Source organism: Eucyclogobius newberryi, unplaced genomic scaffold, assembly GCF_026437365.1.
Source record: "Eucyclogobius newberryi isolate DKJ021-1_F unplaced genomic scaffold, fEucNew1.0.hap1 SCAF_19, whole genome shotgun sequence".
NCBI lineage: Eukaryota > Metazoa > Chordata > Actinopteri > Gobiiformes > Gobiidae > Eucyclogobius > Eucyclogobius newberryi.
In genome coordinates this window covers 3,378,568-3,405,476 of record NW_027315823.1, presented here as the reverse complement: position 1 = coordinate 3,405,476, position 26,909 = coordinate 3,378,568, and the positions used below count along the sequence as shown (strand labels likewise).

Sequence of the window (26,909 nt, the reverse complement as noted above, 5' to 3'; positions counted from 1 at the left end):
CAGATTCATACAGCGCTTTTCTACCTTCAGGTTCTCAAGACACTGAACATGAAAGACCCACACGCAGCAGAGTAACAGAGACTGCAGCGTTCACCTGAGGCACATGTGATCATCACCAACCTCTGGGCCACAGGTCTGACCTCTGACCTCTGAGGGTGGCACCAGACAAAGATGCACTGGTTATGCCATTGATAAAAGTGCTAGAGTCATGACATATGAGGCCACGCCCCCTGGACTAAACGTGAGCAGCTACATTTAATCTTTAATGAAACCACTCGAGACACAATTTGTTTCTAACCTTCTATATTTACACAATTCTCTTTTACAACTTTCTTTTACAGTGAACAGTTTTTATAAAAAGTACAAATTTGTTTACAAAACAATATAAAAATACATATATTTTCTGAAAAATTCGGAAAAATGTTTAAACAAACAAAAAAAAGTACATTTACAGAGTAACGGCAGTAGTACAACACTCCAGGCTCCAGGGGGCGCCCGCTCCACTGAGACTTCACCCTCCAGCTCCAGACGATGCAGAGGAAGAACATTTGAACATTTGAACATTCTGGACAGAAAACAACCTTTGGGATTTAGAAATCAAAGCGCTTCGGAGTGGAAAGATAACATAATGACCATGAGTCCATGTAATCCCTCTTTATGACCATAAATAAACCCATTTGTTATATTTCCTTCATCCTCAGAACCACTTTATACACGTCTCCTTTGTCGCCTGAAATCACTATTTTTATGCTTCTAAATCTAGGATTAGAGTTCAGGCTTCAACAGAGACAAGCTTTTTATTTTACATTTACAATATCTTAGAAGTTTGTATATTTGTTGTTGTTGTTGTTGTTGTTTTATGGCGGTTGGCATCCAATTGTTGCATTACCGCCAGACTTTATTCCTCAGACTTGTTTAAAATCCAAATACTATGTTCTTATAGAATGAAGACGTCTCCATCACCTTATGTTTAATGCTCATTTTGAAGTACAGCCAAATATTGCATTTTGAACCCTTTAAGTTCACAGCAGTTGCCATGGAAACACATTTCAGAATGTACCTTCTCTCTCCAAACGGTCCGCACACCACAGATTGGAACGCACTGGCCTAAACTACACAATGAGGAGTTTTATGGCCATTTGTAAAAAATCTTTATCTCGTTTGTATCGGCTACAAACGAGCTGGACTAAAGCCGACGCCCAGAACCAGAACCAGAACCAGAACCAGAACCAGAACCAGAACCAGAACCAGAACCAGAACTGCAGCAGGATTTGTGTTTCGCACATGTTATGTGTCGTTTACTGCTGTAATTGTAATAGTACATTGGCCTAATTAATATATACATTAAATCAATGTTTCATAGATTTAAATTGTTCTGGGGTTATAATATTTAATTTGTGTTTTAAAAATATATCATGTGATATTATTCTTTTAAAAAGACCTAAAACCCTCTAAGTCTGATCGAGTGGAACTTGGAAATGTAGAAAGCATGTTGATGTTGTTGGTTTTAATCTTTTTTCCCCAAGAATATTTCACTTGTTTCTTAGTTACTCATTATCTCATTTCTATGAATGAATAAAATATACTTTACTTTATACTATATATCTATTATCCCAGTTATTCAATTGTGTCTTTTATGTAAAATATTTAAACTTACATTTATTTCTTCCCGTTTGTCATTTCATTAGAAAATGTGTAACTTAGTCTTATACATTTGCATAAACATATTAAAATGTGCCACTTTTGGACGGCACATTTGACACATGTATGTATTATGTATGATGTATCACATGTATAGATTAAAGTACTCTGATCTGTGCCTTGTGGTCATTATGTCATCAACACGACTGGATTGTTTCTGTTTTAAACTTCATCACTTGATCATGGATCATGGATCAACTCAAATGTAAGTTTGTTGCTGCTTGAATAAAGTTTCCCAATACTTTATGTATTTCCTTCAAATCATGTTTTGAATGAGTAAAGCTACAGTTAGAACTTTTTGGAGTCATAAAACTAAATAAATCCACGTTTTGGTCATGATATTTCCAGTGTTGGGAAGAATACCTGAAAATATATTCAGTTACAGAATACTGAGTACTTCCATGTATTTTGTAATATATTCTGTCCAATCAGAGAACTGTATTTTGAGTCGAGTTAGATTATAGTAAAAGAGACACGCACGCACGCACGCACATATGTATTCTGAATGTCACCAAATGAAAGTATCAGGACCAGAATACAAGTATTCTGATATTTTCAGTACATGTACTTAGTTACTTCCCAACACTGGATATTTCTGCTCCGATGGACTAAAACATCATCTAATACTGTGACTCAGTGGAGCGGTGCTTCCTGTTTACTTCCTGTCCTCAGTGGTGTCCGGCGAGCAGCTCGTCCAGGTCGTCCATCCACTCCTGACTGGTCTGTGCTTTGAGCAGTGAGTCCACCAGCTCGCTCTCCTCGGCGAAGCTGCCCTGGGCCACGTTGTATCCACAGGAGAGCTGCTGCAGCTGCAGCTGCTGGGCCTGGATGCTGGTCGTCCTGCCCACGCCGTAGTTACACTGCAGTCCTGCCACGCCCGCCACGCCCGCCACGCTCCTGCCGCCGCCGCCGCCCGCCGGCCCGAACGCGCTTAGGTCCTGCTGCTGCTGCTGCTGCGGCGCCCCCTGCTGCTGCTGCTGAGACAAACTGGTGGGCGCTCGCGGCATCATCTGCTGTCCCGGGTTCAGGGCGGTTAGCTGTCGGTTTGGGGCAAACTGTTGCATCTTGGGTAGCCGTTGCTGCTGTTGCTGCAGGTGGAAAGCGTTCTGAGCGGCGCTGGTGAAACTGCTATGCATCTGTTGGCTCGCTAACTGACTGTTGGGCATTGGCGCGTTGTGGTTTGGGAGTTGCTGATTTGCAAGTTGCGAATTAGCCATTTGCTGGTTCCACGTGACGTTTTGCGGTGCTTGGTGGTTCGTGTTCATGGCGGCGGACATGTTGGGTCCGATCTGCCCCGGGAGCCGCGCCCCGAGCTGCTGCTGCTGCTGTTTCAAAATGGCGGCGTTGCTCTGCGTCTTCATCATCATGCTTTGCCGGTAAAGCTGCTGCTGCCGCTGCTGGTTCATGTTGGCGTTGGCGTACAGGCCGTTAGACGCTAGCATGTCGGGTTGAGGCTGAGGTTGGGGCGGTTGTTGGGGGTTTGTTGCCGGTGCTACGGAGGTGCCACCCATTCCCATCATGCCCTGGGGCGGAGGGAACATCCGTGAGGCGGGGTTGGTGGGGCCAAGGGAAGCCACACCTCCCATGGATGCAGAGGGGCCTAAGAGAAGTGGAAACAAGTTACTTTTATTTGACTTGTGTAATAGTACTCTTAGTGTGTACTCACAATACTACACACTACACAAATTGGAATCAGGATCCTTTTTGTCCATTTTGTTTGGGTAAATGTGAATAGTTTGATTTGTGACGCAAATGACCCGGAGAACAAAACCAGGAAGTGACCGAGGCTGAGAAACAAAGTCCTGTACGAGATGGATAACGGGACAAACGACACCAAAGACATAAAAGTGACAAGAGCGGGTTATAGTCTGATCATTATAATTACTGAGGATCACGTGAAAATATATCTCTGTTCTCCAGTGTTCACTTATGACACTAAACAGAACCTGACGTGGATGATGCTGATGTCATAACTTTTATCACTTGTATTTACCCTGAGCATTCATTTATCTGCTTTTGAAACCTGGTTATTTAACAGTTCCTTTCTCTGTGCATCATTAGAGTGGAGATGACCATACTTTTCGGGCCGTACAGCGCCTGAATGAAAGCCGCTCCAACAAAATATACAAAGAAAGAAGAAATTGTACATTTGCGGCCGCAGCTGTCAAAAAAGCTCCTTCAGATACGATTCAGTGCATTATTTAATGTTGTGCCCTTCAAATTCTTAATCAGATGTAACGTCCAGACACTTACTTCGTTATATACTTTTGTTCTTACTAACAAAACTCTTCAGTAAAATTATTGGCTCCTCTAGCCACCTCAGGTAATCACTAAATGACTAAATGACTAAAGTTGTAGTGACTGACCCTAAAGACCAGCGGCTCTTTTACTGGTGGATGTGTCTCCATGGCCCTGAGGCAGAGCCCTGAATTATACTTATTAAACTCTTAACAATTTAAAAAAATACATTTATTAATTCCAGTTTGTGTGTGTGAGGGGCGTGGCTAAAGCTAGCGTAAACGCGAACAGTTTCGCCTCATTTCTTTGACTTCTCTCTACGCCTCGTTTGAACCTCTCTTTATGTCATGCTTTGGCTTTGGATCATGTCAGATGTTGGAGCAGTTGCTAACATGCTAACATGCTAACATGCTTTGCTTAACATTTGGCTCAACATATAAGTTAGCGTCAGTGGAAATACAGCGCTTTAGCACAAGATCCAATCAGCGTTTGGTGATGATTCTTTTGTGTTTCCATCTGCTTCTTGCCTGGTTGTTTTGACCAGAGTCTGTGTTCTCTCTTATCCAATCATCTCGCTCAAAAGTGTTTCAGGAGAAGTAAGTAAGTAAACCCAACCGCTTTCTCATTGTCCACGTTGGATCGTATACGGTCTGGTTCTTACAGCTCCTGTCCTGCAGCTCTTGCAACTTGTTCTGGACACATCGGCTCAGCAGAACTTTGCTCTTGAAGGATTGGATTGAACTGTGCTTGGTTGGGTTTTAAAAGAGATCATTGGCTATTTATAATAAATATATTTCTCTTTTGTGAAATTCAGATGAAAAAAGGGATAATTTTAGCCATTTTGATGGACTTATCTAAACTTAAAGCAGAACATTTTCACCCTATTTAAAGCCTTTGTAAGTCCCTGTGATGTTACATATGTATTTTTGGGCATTTGAAGCTCTCATTGTCGCCCCCTGCTGTCTGTGGGTGGAAAACCAGCCTTGTAACATTTACCGACCATGAAAACTCTCCTGAGAAACCCTGGCTCTTTCTTTACATTTCAGTTATTACACTGCCTTACTATGATAAAGAAAAGAAAACAGAACACTTTGCTATTTTGTGACAGTGTATTACCATAAGGGAGCTGCAGGGGGAGCTACTTAGTTCTGCTTTAACAGTTATCAGAACTGTGCTGCCTCTGTACAGTTAATAACACCATAACAACAGCCGTTTGAGCCCACAGAGGGGCGGGGCAGTGTGGTTGAGCAGCAGAAGTGATGTCTGAACACATAAGAAGTCTAAGCTTGTTGGTACGGCCGTAGGTGCGAGTGAAAGCGAGGCTCACCTGTGAACTGCGGCTGGTTGAATGCGTTCTGAGTGGGGGGCTGTCCGCTCTGGTCCTGGTACTGAGGGGGCGGGCGCGACAAATGTCTCTTTAGCTGTTGGTCCTGCTGCTGCCGCTGTTTCTCCTGCAAAAGTTAAACAAGTGATACATTCAATGAGATAAAATCCTAAGAGAATTTTATCCGTTTGTGAGGAAAAAGCTGAAATAGGGTTAGTGTTGGTGATTTGGGGTATTACAAATATAAATTGAATTGAACAAGGTGCAATCAAGTGACTGAAGAACAATAAATTCCTAGTGATGGGTCAGAGAGATATAAAGCTCTAAAATAAACATAAAAACCTTTAACTGGACACTCACACAAACTCAGACCTCTCCTAGTTGGAAAGAGGCCGTCATATGCCTGATACAAAAGAACGGACCCGTTGGATTGTGCTTCATACAGACCCATTTCTATCTTGAATGTGGACTATCGTATAGACACCTCAATTATGTCCAAACAAATGAAACAAACACTCCCAAACTTACTCCACAAGGATCAGACAGGATTTATTACCAAATGACAAACACAAGACAACATAAGACGATCATTACACATAATTAATTATATACAAAAACAACAAAACAAAGCTGTAATGATTAGTTTGAACGCTGAGAAAGATTTTGATTCTGTAGCTGGCCATATTTATTTAAAGTGCTAAACAAATTTCAAATCGACGATTTAATTATAGAAAAAATATTGGAGCTCTTTACGATGCACCAAGATTAAGATTTAAAAGTCCAGGGGTCAGGCTTCAACAGTCCAGGGGTCAGGCTTCTACAGTCCAGGGGTCAGGCTTCAACAGTCCAGGGGTCGGGCTTCAACAGTCCAGGGGTCAGGCTTCAACAGTCCAGGGGTCAGGCTTCAACAGTCCAGGGGTCAGGCTTCAACAGTCCAGGGGTCAGGCTTCTACAGTCCAGGGGTCAGGCTTCAACAGTCCAGGGGTCAGGCTTCAACAGTCCAGGGGTCAGGCTTCAACAGTCCAGGGGTCGAGCTTCAACAGTCCAGGGGTCGAGCTTCAACAGTCCAGGGGTCAGGCTTCAACAGTCCAGGGGTCAGGCTTCAACAGTCCAGGGGTCAGGCTTCAACAGTCCAGGGGTCAGGCTTCAACAGTCCAGGGGTCAGGCTTCAACAGTCCAGGGGTCAGGCTTCAACAGTCCAGGGGTCAGGCTTCAACAGTCAATGACGGAAAACGTCTCGATCAACCCGATCAGGAGACCAAATCTCCCGATTTTAAGATATTTCAATCGACCTTTTGTACGTCGTTATCCTTTATTTTGGTAGCGGGGGGAAATGCGGGGGACACGGGCGCCGCCATGTTTGTTGTGATGACGCTGCTGGTCGTGTTTATGTCCCAGAATGCAAAGCGCAGGTCAAATTTTAACATGAAGCCACACCATGATGCAGAACGGCATGAGCGGTGGCCAGTTCAGTGGCGCTGACAGGGGCAAACCAACATGTTAAAGACAATATAGGTTCCTCCTGCATGGTCTGTTTCATACAGAAGCATATGGAGGACCAAAAATGTAAGCGCATATGTGTTGCGCAATGCGTTATTCGTCCTTTGGGATGAAAAATAAATTCCCAAGCGCGATAAAATGATTCTACACGGCGCTTTTGGAAAGTACGGTCAGTGAGTCGGTGAAATATTAGTAAAATAAAAGAATTTGGCGTCACTTTGACAAAATGCGTTTCAGTCGGCTAGTTTTATAACGAGTCGGTCGGGTTACGGCAAACAGACATATTATTTTGCTCAGCCTCAGAAAAAGTGTTTTTGTATTGCAGCTTTTGCGATACAAAAATGTGTGTTCAATTGTACAGCCAAAGCGCTTAAAAAGCACAGATCACTCATCAATCGATCGTCAACAACAACATGACAGATGTAGGACGCTGTGTTGACTTTATGAGGTCCCACTGAACGCCGCTGATGAAAACGGGAGAGGGTGCGGTGTCTCGCTAATCTCACGACAATAACCATGTGTAACACATAACTATGTGTAACACAATATCTATGTGAGATTAGCGAGACGCGGCGCTATTAAAAAATGTCTTGAAAAATGGGCTCGTACACTTCTTTTCTTCTAAGTCCAAGTCAAAGGATTTATACTATAAAAAAAATCATATTTTGCCAGGATTTTTCTTTCTGCTCCAGAATCTTTCGATTTCGATCCCGAATCGGCTGTTTGAGAGAAATAAAGCAATCTCTAGATTTATATGGCAGGGGAAAACCTTGTGTCCAGTTCAAAAGATACATCCCAGTGGAGAAGCACAAAATCACATGTTTGGAGGGAATATCGTCGTGTCACATTTCTTAATAACATCCTGCTAAACTGCTCAATATTCACAAGGAAATTCCATCTCCAGGAGAAACTGTGGCTGGAAGGACGTCCACCATTACAATGATTCTGTGATTGTACTTTTGCTCTAAAATATTGGACTGAGATAAATAAACTGCAACAAACCATCCCATTTGATTTCAAAACTATGCATCTGGGCCTCAAAACTCCTGCTCTGACACAGTAAGTGGATATCGTTGGAGGATACTGCTGGGGCAGAAAAGGAGAACATAACAAAAACTGCAGGACTCAAACTGCAGCCAAACTCAAACCAACAAGGACTGGATCAACATTATAACATAACATTTGGACTTAACTTGAAACTGGACGAATTTGACCTTCGTATTGAAGTCTAATCATTTATATCTAGTCATTTATTCTGGTCTTGTTCCATTTCTTGTGTGTGTTTAGTGTTTATAGATAAGGATAAAAAGAGAAAGTAAATGTGTTTCTAGGGGCCACACTTTACCTGTTCTATCATCTGTTGCCTCTGTAAATACTGCTGCTGCTGCTGCCGTTGCTGCTGCTGTTTGAGCGCTGCTGCCATCTGTTGGCTGTACGCTGCACTTGCACCCATAGCTGCTGCCGGGTTAGCATGGTTAGCTCCCATGGCTGAGTTGACTCCTGGTCCAGGCTGCTGCTGCTGGAGAGCAGAGGCACCGAAATTGTTCTGCTCCTGAAAATGTTACAAAATAATAATTAGACAGAAAAACAGAATTGGAATGTTCTGTGCAATGGGTACAAAAGGCTTGCACAGAAAAACTAAATCATGTCTTGACAAAAACATTGTGCAATCACCTGTGGGTGCTGAGGGTGCTGCGGGTGCTGCGGATGCTGTGGGAGCTGTGGGTGTGGCCTGTAGCCCATGGCCTTCTGCTGCTTCAAGTGTTGTTGTTGTTGTTGTTGTTGTTGTTGTTGTTGTTGTTGTTGTTGTTGTTGTTGTTGTTGTTGTTGTTGTTGTTGCTGCTGCTGTTGCTGCCTCAACAGACTCATGAGTTGGTTCTTGGTCTGCTCGCTGCTCGGACCCCGGGCCTCATAGTGGGACAGAGGTTGGGTGTTGCGGTAACTTAAGGGAAGTCCAGGCTGCTGCTGCTGCTGTTGCTGTTGCTGCTGCTGCTGCTGTGGCTGAGGAGGAGCGGGGTGACCCAGAGAGTGGCTTATCACCGGGGGACTGCCCTGGTGGAAACTGCCCGCCTTTGGAGAGCCTTTTCCGGGCTGAGAGGGCAGCAGTAACTGGTTCTGGTTCTAAGGCAAGAAGAAAATGGGACAAAAAGGAAAGGAAAGTTAAACTAACAGCTCTGCTCGTCTGTGGGTGTGAGCAGATAAGCATTAGCTAATACATTTAGCAAATTAACAAATGCGCTGCCTGCCCAAAAAAAAGTGCGCTCTAATATTTGTTGGACCTTCATCTTTGATCAAAAAGCCTTCTCCAGCTCGTCCCAAACACTCACTGAGATTCAGATCTGGAGTAGGGCAAGTACCTCATGATACAATACGTATCCCGATACACAGAACTTGATACAATACGTATCCCGATACACAGAACTTGATACAATACGTATCCCGATACACAGAACTTGATACAATACGTATCCCGATACACAGAACTTGATACAATACCCGTCCTGATTCATGGATATCCCTTACAACCCGTGTTAATGATATTTTGATTAAGTCGAGTAACAACATGCATTAGAATCTCATGTTCACACTGTCCTCATCAGAATACAACTGTCCTATGATTCAGTCACATTTTCAGCTCAGTACTTAGGCCAAGAGTGATATCCAGAACATTGTTCTTGGGTTAAAGCAGTGAAGCTAGACTACTAGCCAGCTTCACTGCTTTAAACCAAGAGTTTGGCTTAAAATAATAAAGGTTTTGGTAAATGGAACCAGCAAAATACTGCCATTTTCATAATTAAAATGCTCCTAAAATAACACAACCTTTTTAGTTTTTGACAAAGTTTTGACTGAAATGTGTTTGCGTGAGACACTCACAGAGCTGAACATCATGTCCTGCTGGTAGACAGAAGGGCTGGTGGGCTTGTCCAGGTTGAAGCCTCCACCAATGGGACTCTGGGCGGTGCCTCCCATCTGAGCCCAGGCCTGCGGGTGCGAGTGCTGGGCCTGCGGGTGGAACTTGGCCCCTGGCTGGTTCTGCTTGTGCTGCATGGCTCCATGAAGGTGCCTCTGCTGAGCGGCCAGCTGCTGAAGCTGCTGGGCTGGGGACAGGTCTTTGGAGGGGAGCAGGTGGTTCTGGAGGGGCCGTGATGTCTTCGACTGAGGGTGCAACGCCGGAGACGTAGAGGAGGAAGGCGGTACGGAGGGGGCGGAGCTAGGGATGGAGGGAGTAGGGAGCGAAGAGGAGGCGGGAGGTACAGAGGAGCGAATGTTCACCAGGGGAGAGTGAGAGTCCTGTCAAGACAACAAAGAACACATGACCTTAGAACAGAGAATGAGTCGACACGCAATGGTCCAGGAAGAATTTCTACAATAAAACATTTGAAAATAAATCAATGTAGGAAGGAATAAAACAAACCGAAGTTACATTGAAGACTGGGACTGTTGAACATTTTAAACCCAATCTGCTCGTCTTTTATTGAACTCATTTTATGAAGATTGGTTAAAAAAAAGACAGTTTTTCTGTCTTAAAACATGAAAAACAAAACTAGTTGACTTTAAACTGTGAGCAAAGGTCCAAATGCATTCCAAACATCCTAATTATTCACCATGATGAGTTCATAAACGCTTTTCACAGATTTCAGAGGAACAGGGAGAGTTTTGCCGTCAAACTTAAGCTAACAAACATTAGCCTGCGGACAGCACATCCCTGTCACATTTTTACCCTAAGAGAGGCTTTTATCATAAACCTGTACTGGAGCAGAACAGATATTACTTTATTTTATGAAAAACAAATGATGTATAGGCTTTGTAAAGCAAAACATGTTTGAAGCCCTGCAAGGAAACTACTATTGGGCTCTACAAATGGTTAAACTATAGGCCACAGGGTAAAATAATTGAAAAAGCATTGGAGTTCTTACCAGAGAAGCCGGAGAGTATTCGGACTTGACCGTGGACAGATCTGGAGGCCGCAGAACAGGAGCTGCACGTCTTCCTGTTCCTCCCATGGCTCCAGGTCCCGCCCCAGGTCCTGCCCCGCCCGTGCCTCCAGACAGTGCCCCTCCCGTGACCCCCTGAGCTCCGGGACCACCCGACGATCCCTGGGACTCGGGGGGCGGACCAGGGGTCAGCTCCAACGAGTCTTTGCGGTCCTCGAAGTCGTCGTTGAGAATGTCCTGGATGTCCTCGTAAGCCACAGAACAATTGAGCTCCTCCATGAGCTCGCTCCACTCCTGCTCGTTCAGGTTCAGGTCGGGGAACAGGCTGGCTGAGTGGGAGCCGCCCGCAGGGGGCATGATGGGAAGGATGTCATCTGGCTCCTGAGGGAAAGGACGGTTTACTTTGCATAGCTCTATAGCTTGGACCTGTATTGACTGGAGTTTTAAACTAGTTCCGATTTAGACCAGGCAATCTTATACCTACATTTGTAGCTGTCGTATAGATGCTCCTCTAAAACCAAGTTCAAACATAGAACCAGCTGGAACACAGGCCTAAGCCAGGTCATAACCCGGACTACACATGGTATAAACCAGGGGTCTAAACTGGGATTACACTTGGTCTAAACTGGGTTTAAACTTGTCTCAACCAGGTCTGTTTCGTACCTGTTTCATCTCTTTGGGGTGGAAGTCTGCAGCTGAATCCCCGTCGCTGCTTTCATGTTTCCCATTGGCACTTATGGATTCAGTCAGTCCCAGTTTAGAGTCCAGTGGAGACCCGTTGATGGCACTGTTGTCCAAACACTGCTTTTTATTTGGAGGGAATCCGTCCCCAAAGCCGTTCACCTGGTCCCGCCCCATAGGGGAACCAGCGCGTTCGATCTTACGCTTCACAGTTTCCTGAAGCTGGAGAGAAAAATAACAGTTAAACACATTCTTTTATAATACAAACATTTCCTTTGATGATGTTCTGAGAATTGCCTGTATGTACACAGCCTTTACTCGGACTCTAGTTCAAATCTCAGTAAATACTGGGTCTTCTTTTCATGGCGGGATGCTCAGGTCCTGGCTCTGCATCGTGGGGCAGAAGTCTGCTATGTGAGCTCACATCACCCAAGTATAACTGATGTTTTCATAATAAATACAATCTAAATTGTACCTAAATTATACATTTTAATCATGGAGCCGTTCAACAATACACAAAAAGACATTTAAGAATTCCAAGTTTGAGTGGCTAAAGCTAGCGTAAACAGGAACAGTTTTGCCTCATTTGACTTCTCTGCAAAGCCTCTACGTCTTTTAACCGCTCTTCATGTCTTTCGATGATGTACTAATATGATATGTTCTGTCTTGACGCAGGTGCTCTTGGCTCTCGTCCTTCAGCTGAAATTGTTTAACGTGAACGCAACTTCAAATAGACTCCGTTCACATTCTACAATTTGAAAAGAGAATTCTGACGTAGGAGTGTGCGTCTTCGTGACAAGTGTATATAATATAATAAAAGAACACGATGAACCCTTTAACTCACTGCGATGAGCGTGGTGTTCCTGCTCTGCTCTGGCCCCTCTCCCCCCTCCGGGCCCCTCCCTCCAGGCGTCTCCCCCACAGTGGGCTGGCTCTGCCTCTGCTTGCTGCTCCTCTTGGCTTTGGCCTGCAGACAGCGCTGGTGTAAGGCGTAGGTCTGCTGTCTGTCCAGCTCCAGACGCTCCAGAGAGGCACGATCGTAGCGCGACTCGCAGCTGTTGTGGTGCTGCCGAAACAGCTCAATTCGCCGACGCAACCGTTCCATCACCGCGCTGTGCCTTGGGGTCACACAGTCGCCCATCATAGGGACGAGCCTGAGGGCAGAGGAGAGTCAGGACGTGAACAAAGAGTCACATTTGAACTCATTTTACATTTGTGTGAATGGACCAAGCCTCGACATGGCCAAACTGGACTCCACAATTCAAGGGCTGAATTAATTTAATAGCTCGAGCAGGATACTGAAGCACTTTATTATGAGTTAAAGTCTTAATTATTGCATGCAATACATTCAGCAGTCCTTTTCACACGTGTAGTTATTAGAAAGTACCATTTCTCATACAGATATATTCAGCCTTTTTGAATATATTTGAATATACATATGGCGGGTAAATTATGCCACTTTTCTAATGCACATTACAGGAATATGCTGCTTTTACCTGGTATCAAATGTCTAATATTTGTGTAACTGTTTGAGAATGTGGATACAACGTTTAACATCATACTTAATGTTTGTCGTTTATGTTTGCATATTACATTTAGAAGTTAGATATTGAGGAGTACAATGAATTCTATAAAACTAATCAGCCAAGATATTGCATTTCCTCACCTCTTATTGTGGATATATAGTGGATATATTGGCCCCGAAAATGCCATAATGCTCAGGCCACAACCTGTATGTTACACAACTTTTTGTGAGTTTAGTGGTCTTACACGAGGTGAGACCTTGCATGTCGCCCCAGTCCGAGGGAGACGGCGCCTCTTTAGCCTCTTCCATTTTCTAACAATTGCTCAAACAGTTGATCCTTTTTTCACCAATCTGCTTGCCAATTACCCCGTGGCCCTTTCCAGCCTTGTGGAAGTCTAAAAATGTGTCTTTTGACAGCTTTATGGTCTATGGTCCATGGAAGTAGTGGGAGTCTGACTGATTGTGGGTGGACAGGTGTCTTTATGCAGCCAACGAGCTCAAACGGGTGCTACTCATTTTGACAATAATAATTTCAATAATAATCATTTCTGAGAGAACTTGCAAAATCATAGGGTGTTCAAATACTTATTTTCCTCACGTATACAAATAGAGAACATTGGCTACAATTCTTGCATTAGCAGAATAACACGCCACGCTCAATAATATCGTTTCAGAGGTAATATACCTCCTGTCAAATAAATAAATATGTATATCCAGACAGGCTTACTGTAATGTAGTTTCAGCTGTTGTTGAAGACATGTAAATGGTGGAACCATCTGCAGATGTATATTTGTGTTGCCCTTTTAGCACATATGATAAATCATCGAAACAAATTGCGTACAATAAAGGCCTGAGGCCGCTGGCTTGCAGAACGGCACAGCTCACAGATCTGATGTCAAAATATGACCCACTGAAAAACACTGTCTGCTTCCTGTCTCAAGCTCAAAAAAAAAACGCAACCCATGACAAGCAAAATCCACAAGCAATTTTCTAAAATATGTTTTTAAAAAGTTGCTTTGAAGAAGCAAAAGCAATGACGGGACTTTGACCTGGTGTTTGTGGCGCAGTTCATTTTATGTTTTGCTAATGTCCACATGGGCTAGAGACAGGGGCAGTGAGAGGCAGGGAGAGGCAGGGAGGGGCAGTGAGAGGCAGGGAGAGGCAGGGAGGGGCAGGGAGAGGCAGACAGGGGCAGACAGGGCTGAAGCATTCAATAATATTTGTAATCCATGGATTATTTTCTTCGAGTAATCCATTAATTTGTTGACATTCCGTAAACATTTTTTAGCATAATAGGCATTTAATTTTTATTGAACGTTATAGTTCATAGTAATGAAAAACACCTCGCTTAAAATTTTATTCTTAATTTCGCATAAGTATGTGTCCAAAACCACATTTCCCTTCTATAGACAGACAGCCCAGTCTAAATGGCCATGAGTGCATCTGCCACATTTCAGTCTATTTATATTGAGTGTTGAAGCCATGGAAAGGGATCCATGTCTGTCTTCTCCAGAGCTTGAAAAGAAAGAAAAACATTGCATTAATGGCTCTGTTAGAATATATATAAATGACTAATTAACGTTTCTCCAGACTGTAACTTAAGGCATAAAAAATTCCAAATTTGTTAATAAAATCCACCCATTTAATGATAATTTGGCTATGAAATTACGTTAATATTATCATTTATCAGGAGAAATGCTACCGTAAATGTACAAAACAAAAAAATGAATAAGTCCAGCTAATAAACTATTTTTGGACATAAAACAAATGATTTTATTTTTTGTCCATTTTACAGTAAATCAACTTTTCATCCATGGAACACAAATTCTGGAGATAATGCTTGAGATGATCTCTTCAGAAGGAACAATTAAACTAAATACACTGCATGGGTGTTTGTAAAAATAGAACTTTGTTTTAAAATCTAAAGGAGTCTCAACTTGTGCATCATCGACGTTATGGTGTTCTCCTCTGTCGTAGGATCCTCATTCTCCACGTCTTGGTCATCAAACATGACAAAGTCTGCATATTTCAAGCCCCTGTCAAATCCCAGAACTCAGCGTCACACAATAGCGATCAATCTCATATTTTTTCACCTACCAAGGGTTTCCCCCCACGAGTCCAAAGGCTCGCTAGTCCGAAGGTTCGCTAGTCCGAAGGCTCGCTAGTCCGAAGGCTCGCTAGTCCGAAGGCTCGCTAGTCCGAAGGCTCGCTAGTCCGAAGGTTCGCTGAAGTTCGCTGAAGTGCCACATGGTGCGCCAGTTTAAATTACGGTCTAATAAGTTTTTGTTTAAAAATGTGTCATCTTAAATAATATCAAACATAATTATACTAAAAAAAAACAACAACATTGAGCATGAATCCAAGTTGCTAATCCTAGGTGCCATAGTCCTTTTGGGTTAAAAAATGTAATACTTTGTAGATTTGTAAATCTACCATCTAATAATAAGCTTGAAATGTATAGCGCTGATCAAACTAATAAAGAGTAAAATTTATATCTGATCACTGATCGGGAAGCAACATCCGATTTCAATCGAGTCGGAGTCCAATTTTGACGTGATTGGGCCCAATTTCTGATCACGTGATCGGATCGGGACATCCCACAATGTAGTGCCTGGGCTCCTGAATGGTGATGACGCCCTGTCTCTAACCGCAAGTGCGCGACGGCACCACAACGGCGCGCACAACGGCGCGAGAAACAGAGCGGGCAACAGAGCAAGCAACAGAGCGGACAACGGCGTGCGCAGGGCAATGAAGCTGCACAATGAAGGTAAAGAAAAACAGGAACAAATTGCACTTAGTTGAACTGTACTGTATTGTACTCTTCCTCTGCAATTCAAGGCAACGCCTGGTTAAACTGTGTTTCAGTCTAAATGTAGTGTCTAGAGCTGTGGCATCATAATGATGGGATAAGAGGTGGATTCATTCGGGTGGGACTGTGTGGGACCTCACTGAAGGCCCCAGACCCACGGCCCCTCACTGCAGTGTATTGAGACCCCTTTTCAAGAAACCACACCTGGATACAGGCTTTTAGATGGCCGGCCATCTTCCCATATTTTGGACGGGGTATTTTGAAATGTGGACGGGCATTTGAGTGCAAAGACGGGGTTATTTTTATTAATAAATCTTAGAAAAAAAGGGAGTAATTATCATTAAATCGGGCCGAGAAGCGTTTGATGATAGTCCGCCATGACAGCTTACTGTTTACAAGAGAAAATTTGCATGCTGCGTCCAAAATACAGGAAGACGGGCGGCTATCTAAAAGCCTGCTCAAAATCCATCTGCCACCGACGCATCACTATCTCCTGTTACACTCTGGGCACCAGCGGTTTATTGTCAATTGCGGCCCGTAAATGTACAAGTTATATTTTTGTTGTAAATATCGTGTGTGTGGCTTTTATTGAGGAGCGCTGTAAAAAAAAAAAAAATCGGGTATCCAGTTCTTACAGGGGATTGGGGATTATGGAAGAATATAGGATTGATTGACATATGGAGAGAAAGTAATTGCCAGTATACAGACTACTTTTTTATCCTCAATAAAAACATATGTAAAATCACTGAAGCAGATATAGGCACAACAGACCAAATGATCATGCTACAGTCCACATTTCTGTAGATTTGGTGGAAAGATGAAAGAACACACTGCAGGTTCAATGCCAGCCTGCTTAATGACCCTTTGTTTAAGGAAAAAACATCCAACAACATTAAGACTCATCTGGAGGAAAGTGATACTGGGGAAAGTTCTCCGCCTCCTTTGGGACGCTTCCAAAGCAGTCTTGAGAGGACAAATTATTGCCATAGCCCCCGAAAAAAAGAAACAAAAGGGAGAAAAGGGTAAAAGTTTTGCAAGAAATGTTTCAATTGTTGGAGGAAAACCATGCCTAAAACAGGTGTTCTCAAATGCTACACAAAATTAAAAACTAGAAATAGTTGAGAAAACGCTCTTTACCAAAATAAAGATATTATTAGACCAAAATGGATCAACATTTGAATCCTTCTATAAAAAACGTTTTTCAAAAATTCAAGATGATAAAGAAGATAAATTCCTTTCTGGACAATCTATATTTGCCTGTTATGTCAGAAGAAAAAAATATAAAATTAGGGGCTGAAATAAAAACACAAGGCGCAATCAAAAGATTAAAGGCACAGTAAATCTCCGGGGAGCGATGGGTTAAGTTTCCTTTTAACTGGGCACTTAACAAACTCAGACCCTCCGAGTGGGAAAGAGGCCGTCATATCGCTGATACCAAAAGAAGGGAAGGACCAATTGGATTGTGCCTCATACAGACCCATTTCTCTTCTGAATGTGAATTATTGTAAATACATCTCAATTATGTCCAAAAGAATGGAACAAATACTTAAATTAATCGACAATCATCAAACAGGATTCATTACCAAACGACAAAAACAGGACAACATAAGACGATCCTTACACATAATGAATCATATACAAAAACAACAAAACAAAGCCATAATAATTAGCGTGGACGCTGAGAAGGATTTTGATTCTGTTAACAGGCTCTATTTATTTAAAGTGCTGAACAAATTTCAAATTACTGAGTTAATTATAAAACATTTTGGGGCTCTTTACAATGGTCCAACATCAAGAATTACAATCAATGGTCATCTGACAGATCCATTGACTGTGGAAAGGGGGGTCAGGCAGGGACATGCCTGGTCTCCCCTCCTGTTTGCTTTGTATTTGGAACAATTGGCCCAATTTATCACACAATCAAAAACAAATAACCGTGTTACAATTGATATAATGGAATATAAAATTGCAGATTTATATTGTATTTGACCAAACCAGACATTTCCATCCCCAATGTGATGCATTTTCTTCAAGAAATTGGTCCAGTGTATGGATACAAAATTAATGTACAAAAAAACTGAAATCATCTCATTCTGGCGCCCCCCTCTGACCTTTAAAAAGACCTATTTAGGTGAGGTACTCCACAGAGATGGCTCAACAATTCTGAAAAAAAGTATACCCCTCCTTATGAAAAAAGATCTCGAAAAATTGGAAGAAAGAAAAATGGAATCCTCCCCAACTGTAAAAACAAAAGTTTTGCCCAGATTTCTCTATCTGTTACAAACTCTCCCTATATCCCTCCACAACCGGCTGTTTGATGACTGGAATAAAGCAATCTCCAGATTTGACAAGGGAAAAAACTGTATTTCAGCTCAAATCAGAGCGTCACTGGTGTGACCCAGAATATGAAGCTCAATGGAGCGTTGAGAGTAATGTGGTGCCGTGGGTTCCTGTACAGGCCTTATACTGGCAGATGACACGCAGTTGAGCCTGTTGGAGGAAGTTAAGAATCCCTGGTTGAAATCTGTGCTTACAACATGGAAGAAGCTTATCGTCTTGACAAAGATGTTAAAATCTTAAACAGGTCGGCTTATGACCAACGTTTTGTACCAAATAGAACGGACCTGAGAGTCAAGGTCTGGAGTACAAAAGGTATAAAGTTTTTTCACCAGATTGTAAAAGATAATCACATGAAAAGCTTTGATAGGTTTAAAAAATCCTTTAAACTTGGAGAAACAGGACTTGCATTGTTTTTTACAAATAAAGAGTTATTATAACCAAGAAATTGAACAAGCTAATGACCACTGTGGCCCTCTGACTGAGATGTTTATGGCTTATAAATCAGAACTTTCAAGGGGAATTATATCTAAATTATATCAATGCATTACTAATCTGGACATATATTTCAAAAAAGTGGGAGCACGTTTTCAGATAGAGACCCGTCTTCCCGTATTTTGGACGGGGTATTTTAAAATGTGGACGGGCATTTTTGAGCGCAAGGACGGCCATTTTATTAAAAAAATCTTAGAAAAAAAGGGAATATTGTCATTAAATCGGGCCGGGAAGCATTTGACAATAGTCCGCCATTACAGTTTACTGTTTACAAGTGAAAATGTGCATGCTGCGCGCTGATTGGTCGACGGAATTTGTTTGACTCTGATTGGCTGCCGAGCCGTGGTCCGGAGAATGCCAAAGTTTTTTGTTTTGTTTTTTCGCCTAGTCAGAGACGGGGTGGTTTCAAATCCTGTGTAAAAGCCAGTGGGAAGATGTTTGTATATCCCTGCGGAGGACGGCAAAGTCACATGTTTGGAGAGTTTTGTTGGAAGAATACATCATGTTCTTTCATAATACCATGTCACCGTGTACTCACAGGGAGGTACAGACTGTTGTGTCACGTACAGGCACTATCACGTATTCTGGGGCTGTCCTGTGGTTTAAACGTTTTGGGCTGAAATTGACGATACTTTACAGACAGTTTTTGACATTGCCGTTCCAACTCTGTCCACACAATAAACATTTACCTTTGGAACATACTCTTGGCAGCAGCGAAAAAGGCCATCACAACAAATCGGATGACACAAATAACACCGACAATCAGGGACATTACTTTGGACATTCGTATAATGGAAAAGATCAGACTTAATTTGAAAATAGTGGCAAATTTGGCAGACTCTGGATAAATCGGGACGTTTTCTTTGGGTTCCGTGTGTTATTTTTTGGTGGATGTCTGCTTGTATTCGTTACGTCTTTACTCTCGTCGTGGTCTCGTTCTTTTGCGTTTGTATGTTTGTAAATTTGAAGGAAAAAAATAGATTTAATTTTTTTTTTTGTTTAAATCATCCCAGCAATTAATGTTGACGTCAATTTTTAACGAACCTTCACCTGGTTTAATCACTCCGTTCTGACATTAATTGGAACATTCTGATGACATTTGCACAGCTCTGCATCACTCGTTATCCGCACGTCACATATGATACACAAACGTGGGTGGAATTGTGCACAGTTTACACCGTTTATCCACGAGTTTATTCAATCTCAGTTATGTACAGACTGTAAACCCGTGAATATGAAGGCTAAATCTATCAACACAACCACAACAAACAACATTTAACGGGGATTTGTCTTTGAAAAACAAGAAAAGTCCCATTCTTTCGCCCCCGTCCAAACTAAATGCCATTGTATTGATGCAGGTTTGGCACATTCCTCCACTCTAAAAATCAAACTTGCACCGTCACGAAATCCTTTAAAAAAAACACACGTACACAACTCAAACACCTGCTATTCCTGCTCCGACTTTATCTCTGTATTTTCCGGATTGTATTTAATTTATTGAAGGCAAAAATACAGCGAAACTGCAGTCTAAAAAGAAGCTCAAAGAAGTTGTCACAAAGTTTTTATTCTCTACAGTGTTAGCATGGTTAGCCAACTGTCGAGTTTACTTTCACTCCCTCGAATTATCTCAAGTAAAACAAACTTTTAACACACGAGCCAGTTTGAGTCGGGAGTGTTAGAAAAGTTAGCCAAAAGAATAAACTTACTGCGAGGCTGCGGTTGTTGCTACAGCTGATCCTGGGAGTTAGCAGTTAGCCGCTAGCTGCTAACTGTGTTTTAGCCTCCAGACGCTTAAACAAAACCATTGTACTCGTGAGTTTCTTCCCCCGAGCAGCCGCTTCGGATGGGCCCGCGCCTGTCAGCTCCGGGCCCGGCACGTGTGCGCGGCGGTTCCAGCGGAGAAAGGAGAAGAAATGAAGATATTCCTGTGTGTTTGGTTTCTATTGTTATCAACGAGAGAGCAGTCCTACGCCGCCATCTTGGAAACTTTCAATTTTTTTCCAGCAGCGTCAGGAGGAGGGGCGCTGTGCCTACGTCACGGGTTTCTGCCGTCTGCCTGAGCCAATGGGAAGTGAGGATTTGGAAAAATCGCGTCGCTATTATTGCTAGAGCGATATATCATCGCCATGGTAACCAACATCGATTTACAGCACCCATGTAGAGAGTGCAAATTCTACTAAAATATTTCTTAATAAGACTTGCATAAGTGGACTTTTCATTTATCTCATGCCCATGCTCTACCATACACGGTTTAATTGCACTTCTATAGGGCGGGCTTGCATCTCCACAAACCTGACTCATACTTGGCCTGGAGGAGGAGCCTCCTCCTGCTTGTTTCCATAGAAATGTTGTTCCTTCGGCTATAATACTCAACAGAAATGGCTCTGACAGAGACACATAAAGTTCGGTAATATTAGGAACACAAACGTGTCCACGTACTGTGTCACTGCAGCCGCTGCACCCATCCACCTGTCAATCTCACGTTCCAAGACCCAGAGATACTAGAACTCCTCCACTTGAAGTAAAGACTCCCCATACACTTGAAGTAAGGACTCCCCATACACTTGAAGTAAGGACTCCCCATACACTTGAAGTAAAGACTCCCCATACACTTGAAGTAAGGACTCCCCATACACTTGAAGTAAAGACTCCCCATACACTTGAAGTAAAGACTCCCCATACACTTGAAGTAAAGACTCCCCATACACTTGAAGTAAAGACTCCCCATACACTTGAAGTAAAGACTCCCCATACACTTGAAGTAAAGACTCCCCATACACTTGAAGTAAAGACTCCCCATACACTTGAAGTAAAGACTCCCCATACACTTGAAGTAAAGACTCCCCATACACTTGAAGTAAGGACTCCCCATACACTTGAAGTAAGGACTCCCCATACACTTGAAGTAAAGACTAATCATACACTTGAAGTAAAGACTCCTCATACACTTGAAGTAAAGACTCCCCATACACTTGAAGTAAGGACTCCCCATACACTTGAAGTAAAGACTCCCCATACACTTGAAGTAAAGACTCCCCATACACTTGAAGTAAAGACTCATCATACACTTGAAGTAAGGACTCCCCATACACTTGAAGTAAAGACTCCCCATACACTTGAAGTAAAGACTCATCATACACTTGAAGTAAAGACTAATCATACACTTGAAGTAAAGACTCCCCATACACTTGAAGTAAAGACTAATCATACACTTGAAGTAAAGACTCCCCATACACTTGAAGTAAAGACTAATCATACACTTGAAGTAAAGACTCCCCATACACTTGAAGTAAGGACTCCCCATACACTTGAAGTAAAGACTCCCCATACACTTGAAGTAAAGACTCCCCATACACTTGAAGTAAAGACTCCCCATACACTTGAAGTAAGGACTCCCCATACACTTGAAGTAAAGACTCCCCATACACTTGAAGTAAAGACTCCCCATACACTTGAAGTAAAGACTAATCATACACTTGAAGTAAAGACTCCCCATACACTTGAAGTAAAGACTCATCATACACTTGAAGTAAAGACTCATCATACACTTGAAGTAAAGACTAATCATACACTTGAAGTAAAGACTCCCCATACACTTGAAGTAAAGACTCCCCATACACTTGAAGTAAAGACTCCCCATACACTTGAAGTAAAGACTCCCCATACACTTGAAGTAAAGACTAATCATACACTTGAAGTAAGGACTCCCCATACACTTGAAGTAAAGACTCCCCATACACTTGAAGTAAAGACTAATCATACACTTGAAGTAAAGACTCCCCATACACTTGAAGTAAGGACTCCCCATACACTTGAAGTAAAGACTCCCCATACACTTGAAGTAAAGACTCCCCATACACTTGAAGTAAAGACTCCCCATACACTTGAAGTAAGGACTCCCCATACACTTGAAGTAAAGACTCCCCATACACTTGAAGTAAAGACTCCCCATACACTTGAAGTAAAGACTCCCCATACACTTGAAGTAAAGACTCCCCATACACTTGAAGTAAAGACTCATCATACACTTGAAGTAAAGACTCATCATACACTTGAAGTAAAGACTAATCATACACTTGAAGTAAAGACTCCCCATACACTTGAAGTAAAGACTAATCATACACTTGAAGTAAAGACTCCCCATACACTTGAAGTAAAGACTCCCCATACACTTGAAGTAAAGACTCCCCATACACTTGGAGTGGCCTGTGTTCCAGGACCAGGACAAAAACCACACTGTTCCTTCTAGATCCGAGGTTCAACTATCGGTCGTATTCTCCTCTCCAGTACCCTAGAATAAACCTTACCGGGGAGGCTGAGGAGTGTGATCCCTCTGTAGTTGGAACACACCCTCCAGTTCCCCTTTGAGAACAGAGGGACCCCCACCCCGGTCTACCAGTCCAGAGGTCAAGACAGTCCTACAACATCAAGAGACTTAAGGTAATCAGGGCCCCCTGGTCCACTCGGACTTAATGTCCCCAGCCTCCGCTGGGATCTGGGAGAAGCTCTCCCGGAGACGTGAGTTGAAGACTCTGCCAACAGGGGGCTCCACTAGACGTTCCCAACAGACCCTCACAATGCGCTTGGGTCTGCCAAGTCTGTCCACCAACTCACCACCAGGTGGTGCTCAGTTGACAGCTCCGCCCCTTTCCTCACCCGAGTGTCCAAGACACGCGGCCGGAGGTCAGATGACATGACAACAAAGTCGATAATTGACCTCCGGCCTCTGGTGTCCCGCTGCCACGTGCACTGATGGACACCTTTGTGCTTGATCGGGGAGTCCGTTCTTCCCGATCACCCCTCTCCAGGTGTCACTGTCATTGACAGTTGGTGTTGAAATCCCCCAGTAGAACAATGGAGTCCCCAGTTGGTGTCCAGTTCCCCTCCCAAGGACTCCAAGAAGATCGGGCACTCTGCACTGCTGTTTGGCCCGTAGGCCGACACAACAGTGAGAGATCTTCAATCCAGTCCAACTTTATTTGTAAAGCACATTTTACCAACACAAAGACTGCATAGTGCAGAGTACAAAACAAGCACAAGCAAAGTATGTTTAAAAAATAATTATAATATCAAAATAAAAATATGAATAAATACGCACAAACAAAATACAACTTATTAAATTCTCATGCTGGGTTAAATGGCGATGGTGAATAAAAGTCCGTTTTTAAAGAAGACTTAAAAGTATCAACCGAAGGTGCCGTCTTTATGTGGAGTTGGCGTTGTAAAGTGAGGGGCCGATGACAGAAAAGGCCCGGTCGCCTCGGCTTTTGAGTCTCGTTTTTTGGGACAAGAAGTTGGGACTGGCCCTCAGACCTCAGCGAGCGCAGGAGCGTAGGGAACAATGAGGTCTGAAATATATGAGGGGGGCAGTCCATGAAGCACTTTAAAAACAAACAATAAAACTTTAAAATCTACTCTAAAATGAAGGAGGAGCCAGTGCAGTGAGCATGAGGTGTATGTTCTCTACAACAAGGGCCAGTTAAGGACCTGCCGAGGAATTTGGAACTGTAAGCGTGACAGGTTAGCATGTTAGCTTGTTAGCTTGTTAGCTTGGCTGATCCCAGTGTGCAGTGCATTACAGTGTTGAGATAAAAGCACGGATCACCTGCTCCAAGTCGCTAAAAGATAAAAACTAGATTTAACCACGGCATTTGTCTACTTTTCAAGCTTAAAATCTCCATCAATGATGACGCGAAGGTTGGTGGCTGTAGACCTGATGTAAGACCCCAAGTCTAAATTAAAATCACCTGCTTTGTTAGGCACAAAAACAACAATTTCCATGTTTGACTAATTTAGGTTGAGGAAATTCATCGCCATCAAAGCCTTGACATCATCCAAACGTTTCAAGAGGGTCGTCAGGAAACAATATTTTACTTGCAATCGTCCACATAAAAGTGATATGATCCCATGTTTTCTAAAGATTTGACAGTGGCAGGAGGTGCAAAGAAAAAAGAATAGGTCCGGGGATAGAGCCCTGTGGGACTCCACAATGTAGAGGGTCCAGTAAAGAAAAGGAGTCCCCAACTTTTACATTCAATGACCTGTCAGCCGGGTAGGACCTGGAGCCGCATGATAAAAAGAGCAGCATGATTAAGCTTTATGCCCAGAATAAGAGACGTGGTCATAATATTAGACCAGACAGAATCAACTTCACCTTTAAAATATGCCAGAAAATCCTCACATACCGAGTTGAAGCCTCTATTGAAGTGGACTGGGGTTTCAAATGGAAGCTACAGTTTTCAAAAGCATCTGCGGTTCGTGCACATATTTAGAGATGATGCCTGAAAAGTATTTTGCCTTTTCATATTTTACAATTTCTGGTAGCTTCTCCACTGTTCTTTAAGATTTTCTTTAGACACTACAAGTCCATCCTTACCCCATTTTCTCTCTGCACATCTGCACGCTGCTCCTGCTGTTCTGATGAAGTTATGAAGCTTCAGCTTTAAGTTTAGGATGCTTGGCTTTAAGACTAATGTCTAATGCTGCAGAGCATGAAGATAAAAGAAACGTTGTTAATTCTTCTGTGCCCTGATTGGCAGAATTGTTTGCGTTTATATTGTCATACACAGAGGAGAACATTGAGGCGGAGGTACTTCTTGATGAGGGAGCTGATGGTGGGCCCCCACTTTAGGTCCTGGGTGATGGTGCCGGCCGGGCAGTGACTTTCCTGCCCACGATCATCTGCACTGTCTTCTTGGCATTGAACTACAGGTTCACCAGGACAACAGCCGCTCCACCTCCCTCCTGTAGACTGACTCATCCCCGTCCCAGATGAGCCCGATGAGGGTGGTGTCGTTTGTGTAAAAAGAGAAGAGCAGGGGAGAAAGTACACAGCCCTGTGGAGCTCCTGTGCTGATAATCCGAGGGCTTGAGACATTCTTCCCCAGCACTGCCTCCATCCATCAGCAAGTCAGCGCTCCCCCTGCAGGTGGAGTCAGTGCTCCCCCTGCAGGTGGAGTGGAGTCATTGCTCCCCCTGCAGGTGGAGTCAGGCACGTTGAGCTGGGAGAGCTTGTCCAGGAGCAGAGCAGGAGGATGGTGTTGAATGCAGAGCTGAAGTCCACAAACAGGATCCTGACATAGGTTCCCGGGGAGCCCAGATGCTGCAGGGTGAAGTGGAGAGCCAGGTTGATGGAGTCGTCCACAGACCTGTTGGCTCTGTAGGTGAACTGCAGGAGGTCCAGCAGGAGGTCCAGCAGGAGGTCCAGCAGGAGGTCCAGCAGGAGGTCCAGGAGGGGGAGGTGAAGGACTTGAGGTGGGGAAGGACGAGGCGCTCAAATGACTTCATGACTACAGACGTCAGCGCCACAGGTCTGTAGTCATGACGTCCAGTGATCTGGGGCATCTTGGGGACAGGGACGATGATGGACGATTTGAAGCTGGGACATGGCAGAGGTGTCCACAGTGGGGGACGGTGGGTGGTCTCAAACCTAGAGTAGAAGGAGCTGAGTTGCTGGGCCAGTTTCCTGAGATCTAGCTCTCAACACGGCTCTGCTAAATCCTCCTCTCACCGCTCAGAGCGCTGCCTCCTTCTTCTGCCTGAACTGCATCAGTTTTGGTGTGAACCAAAATAATGGCCAATTATTCACAAGGAAATACTGACTGTGGCTGCCAGGAATCAAACCACCATCACGTGTTTTGGGACGGCCGTGTTGTTAAAAAATATTGGACTGAAATGAATAATGCACTGTAGACTGAACCATGTACATGGACACAATAAATGGAAACCTTTGGAATGTACTTTTGGCAGTGGACAAAAAGGCCATCACATGAAACCAACTTCACCAACGATCAAAGACTGGACTGACATTATAACAGACAATAGACAAATGGAAAGACAAACATTTGTACTTAATTTGGAAATGGACAAATGTAACTGACTGTAACTGACTGGGACTTCTATTTGAATTCATCCGTTTTGTGATTGTCTTTATTTTGTCAGTTGATATAATTTTGCAATTAATTTTAATCTCATAGTCCTAATTTTGCTTTCTAGTTCTGTTCTGTCTGTTGTGTTTTATGTTTTAAACTTTTAAAGATATAAATAAAAGAAAACAACCGCATGAGCTCCATTTAGCAGCATTTATAAAAACAAAACCAGCCTCGGCCCCAGACTGGTCCTGACTCAGGGGTTGAAGGTTGAAGGATGGGTCAAAAGCAAAAGACAATTAAGGGAAAATAAAGTAGAATAGAATATGTGAATTAACTGCAGATATTATGAGCCTAAGTTCTGGTTTAGATTCTTACTTTGTGTTGACTGAACAAATCCCACATTATTTATTCCAATCTAACTTTCTTTATTTTCAATAACGGCATAAAACAGCTGTAAAAGCAAGTATCATAAAAACAACACCATCGAGTCCAA

The 26,909-nt window shown here is 43.1% G+C and overlaps 1 protein-coding gene across 1 annotated transcript; it reads right to left on the bottom strand.

Annotated features, from left to right (window-relative positions):
• Positions 1-286: 286 nt before the first annotated feature.
• maml1 (mastermind-like transcriptional coactivator 1) lies at positions 287-20,558 on the bottom strand. The gene is made up of 9 exons (XM_072452885.1): positions 20,252-20,558; positions 12,224-12,533; positions 11,362-11,601; positions 10,681-11,079; positions 9,638-10,054; positions 8,438-8,884; positions 8,109-8,315; positions 5,267-5,390; positions 287-3,301 (listed from the first exon to the last, which is right to left on the bottom strand). The coding sequence occupies exons 2-9, from the start codon at positions 12,521-12,523 to the stop codon at positions 2,370-2,372; spliced, it is 3,066 nt and encodes a 1,021-aa protein (XP_072308986.1). The 5' UTR covers positions 12,524-12,533; positions 20,252-20,558; the 3' UTR covers positions 287-2,369.
• Between the last annotated feature and the right edge of the window lie 6,351 nt (positions 20,559-26,909).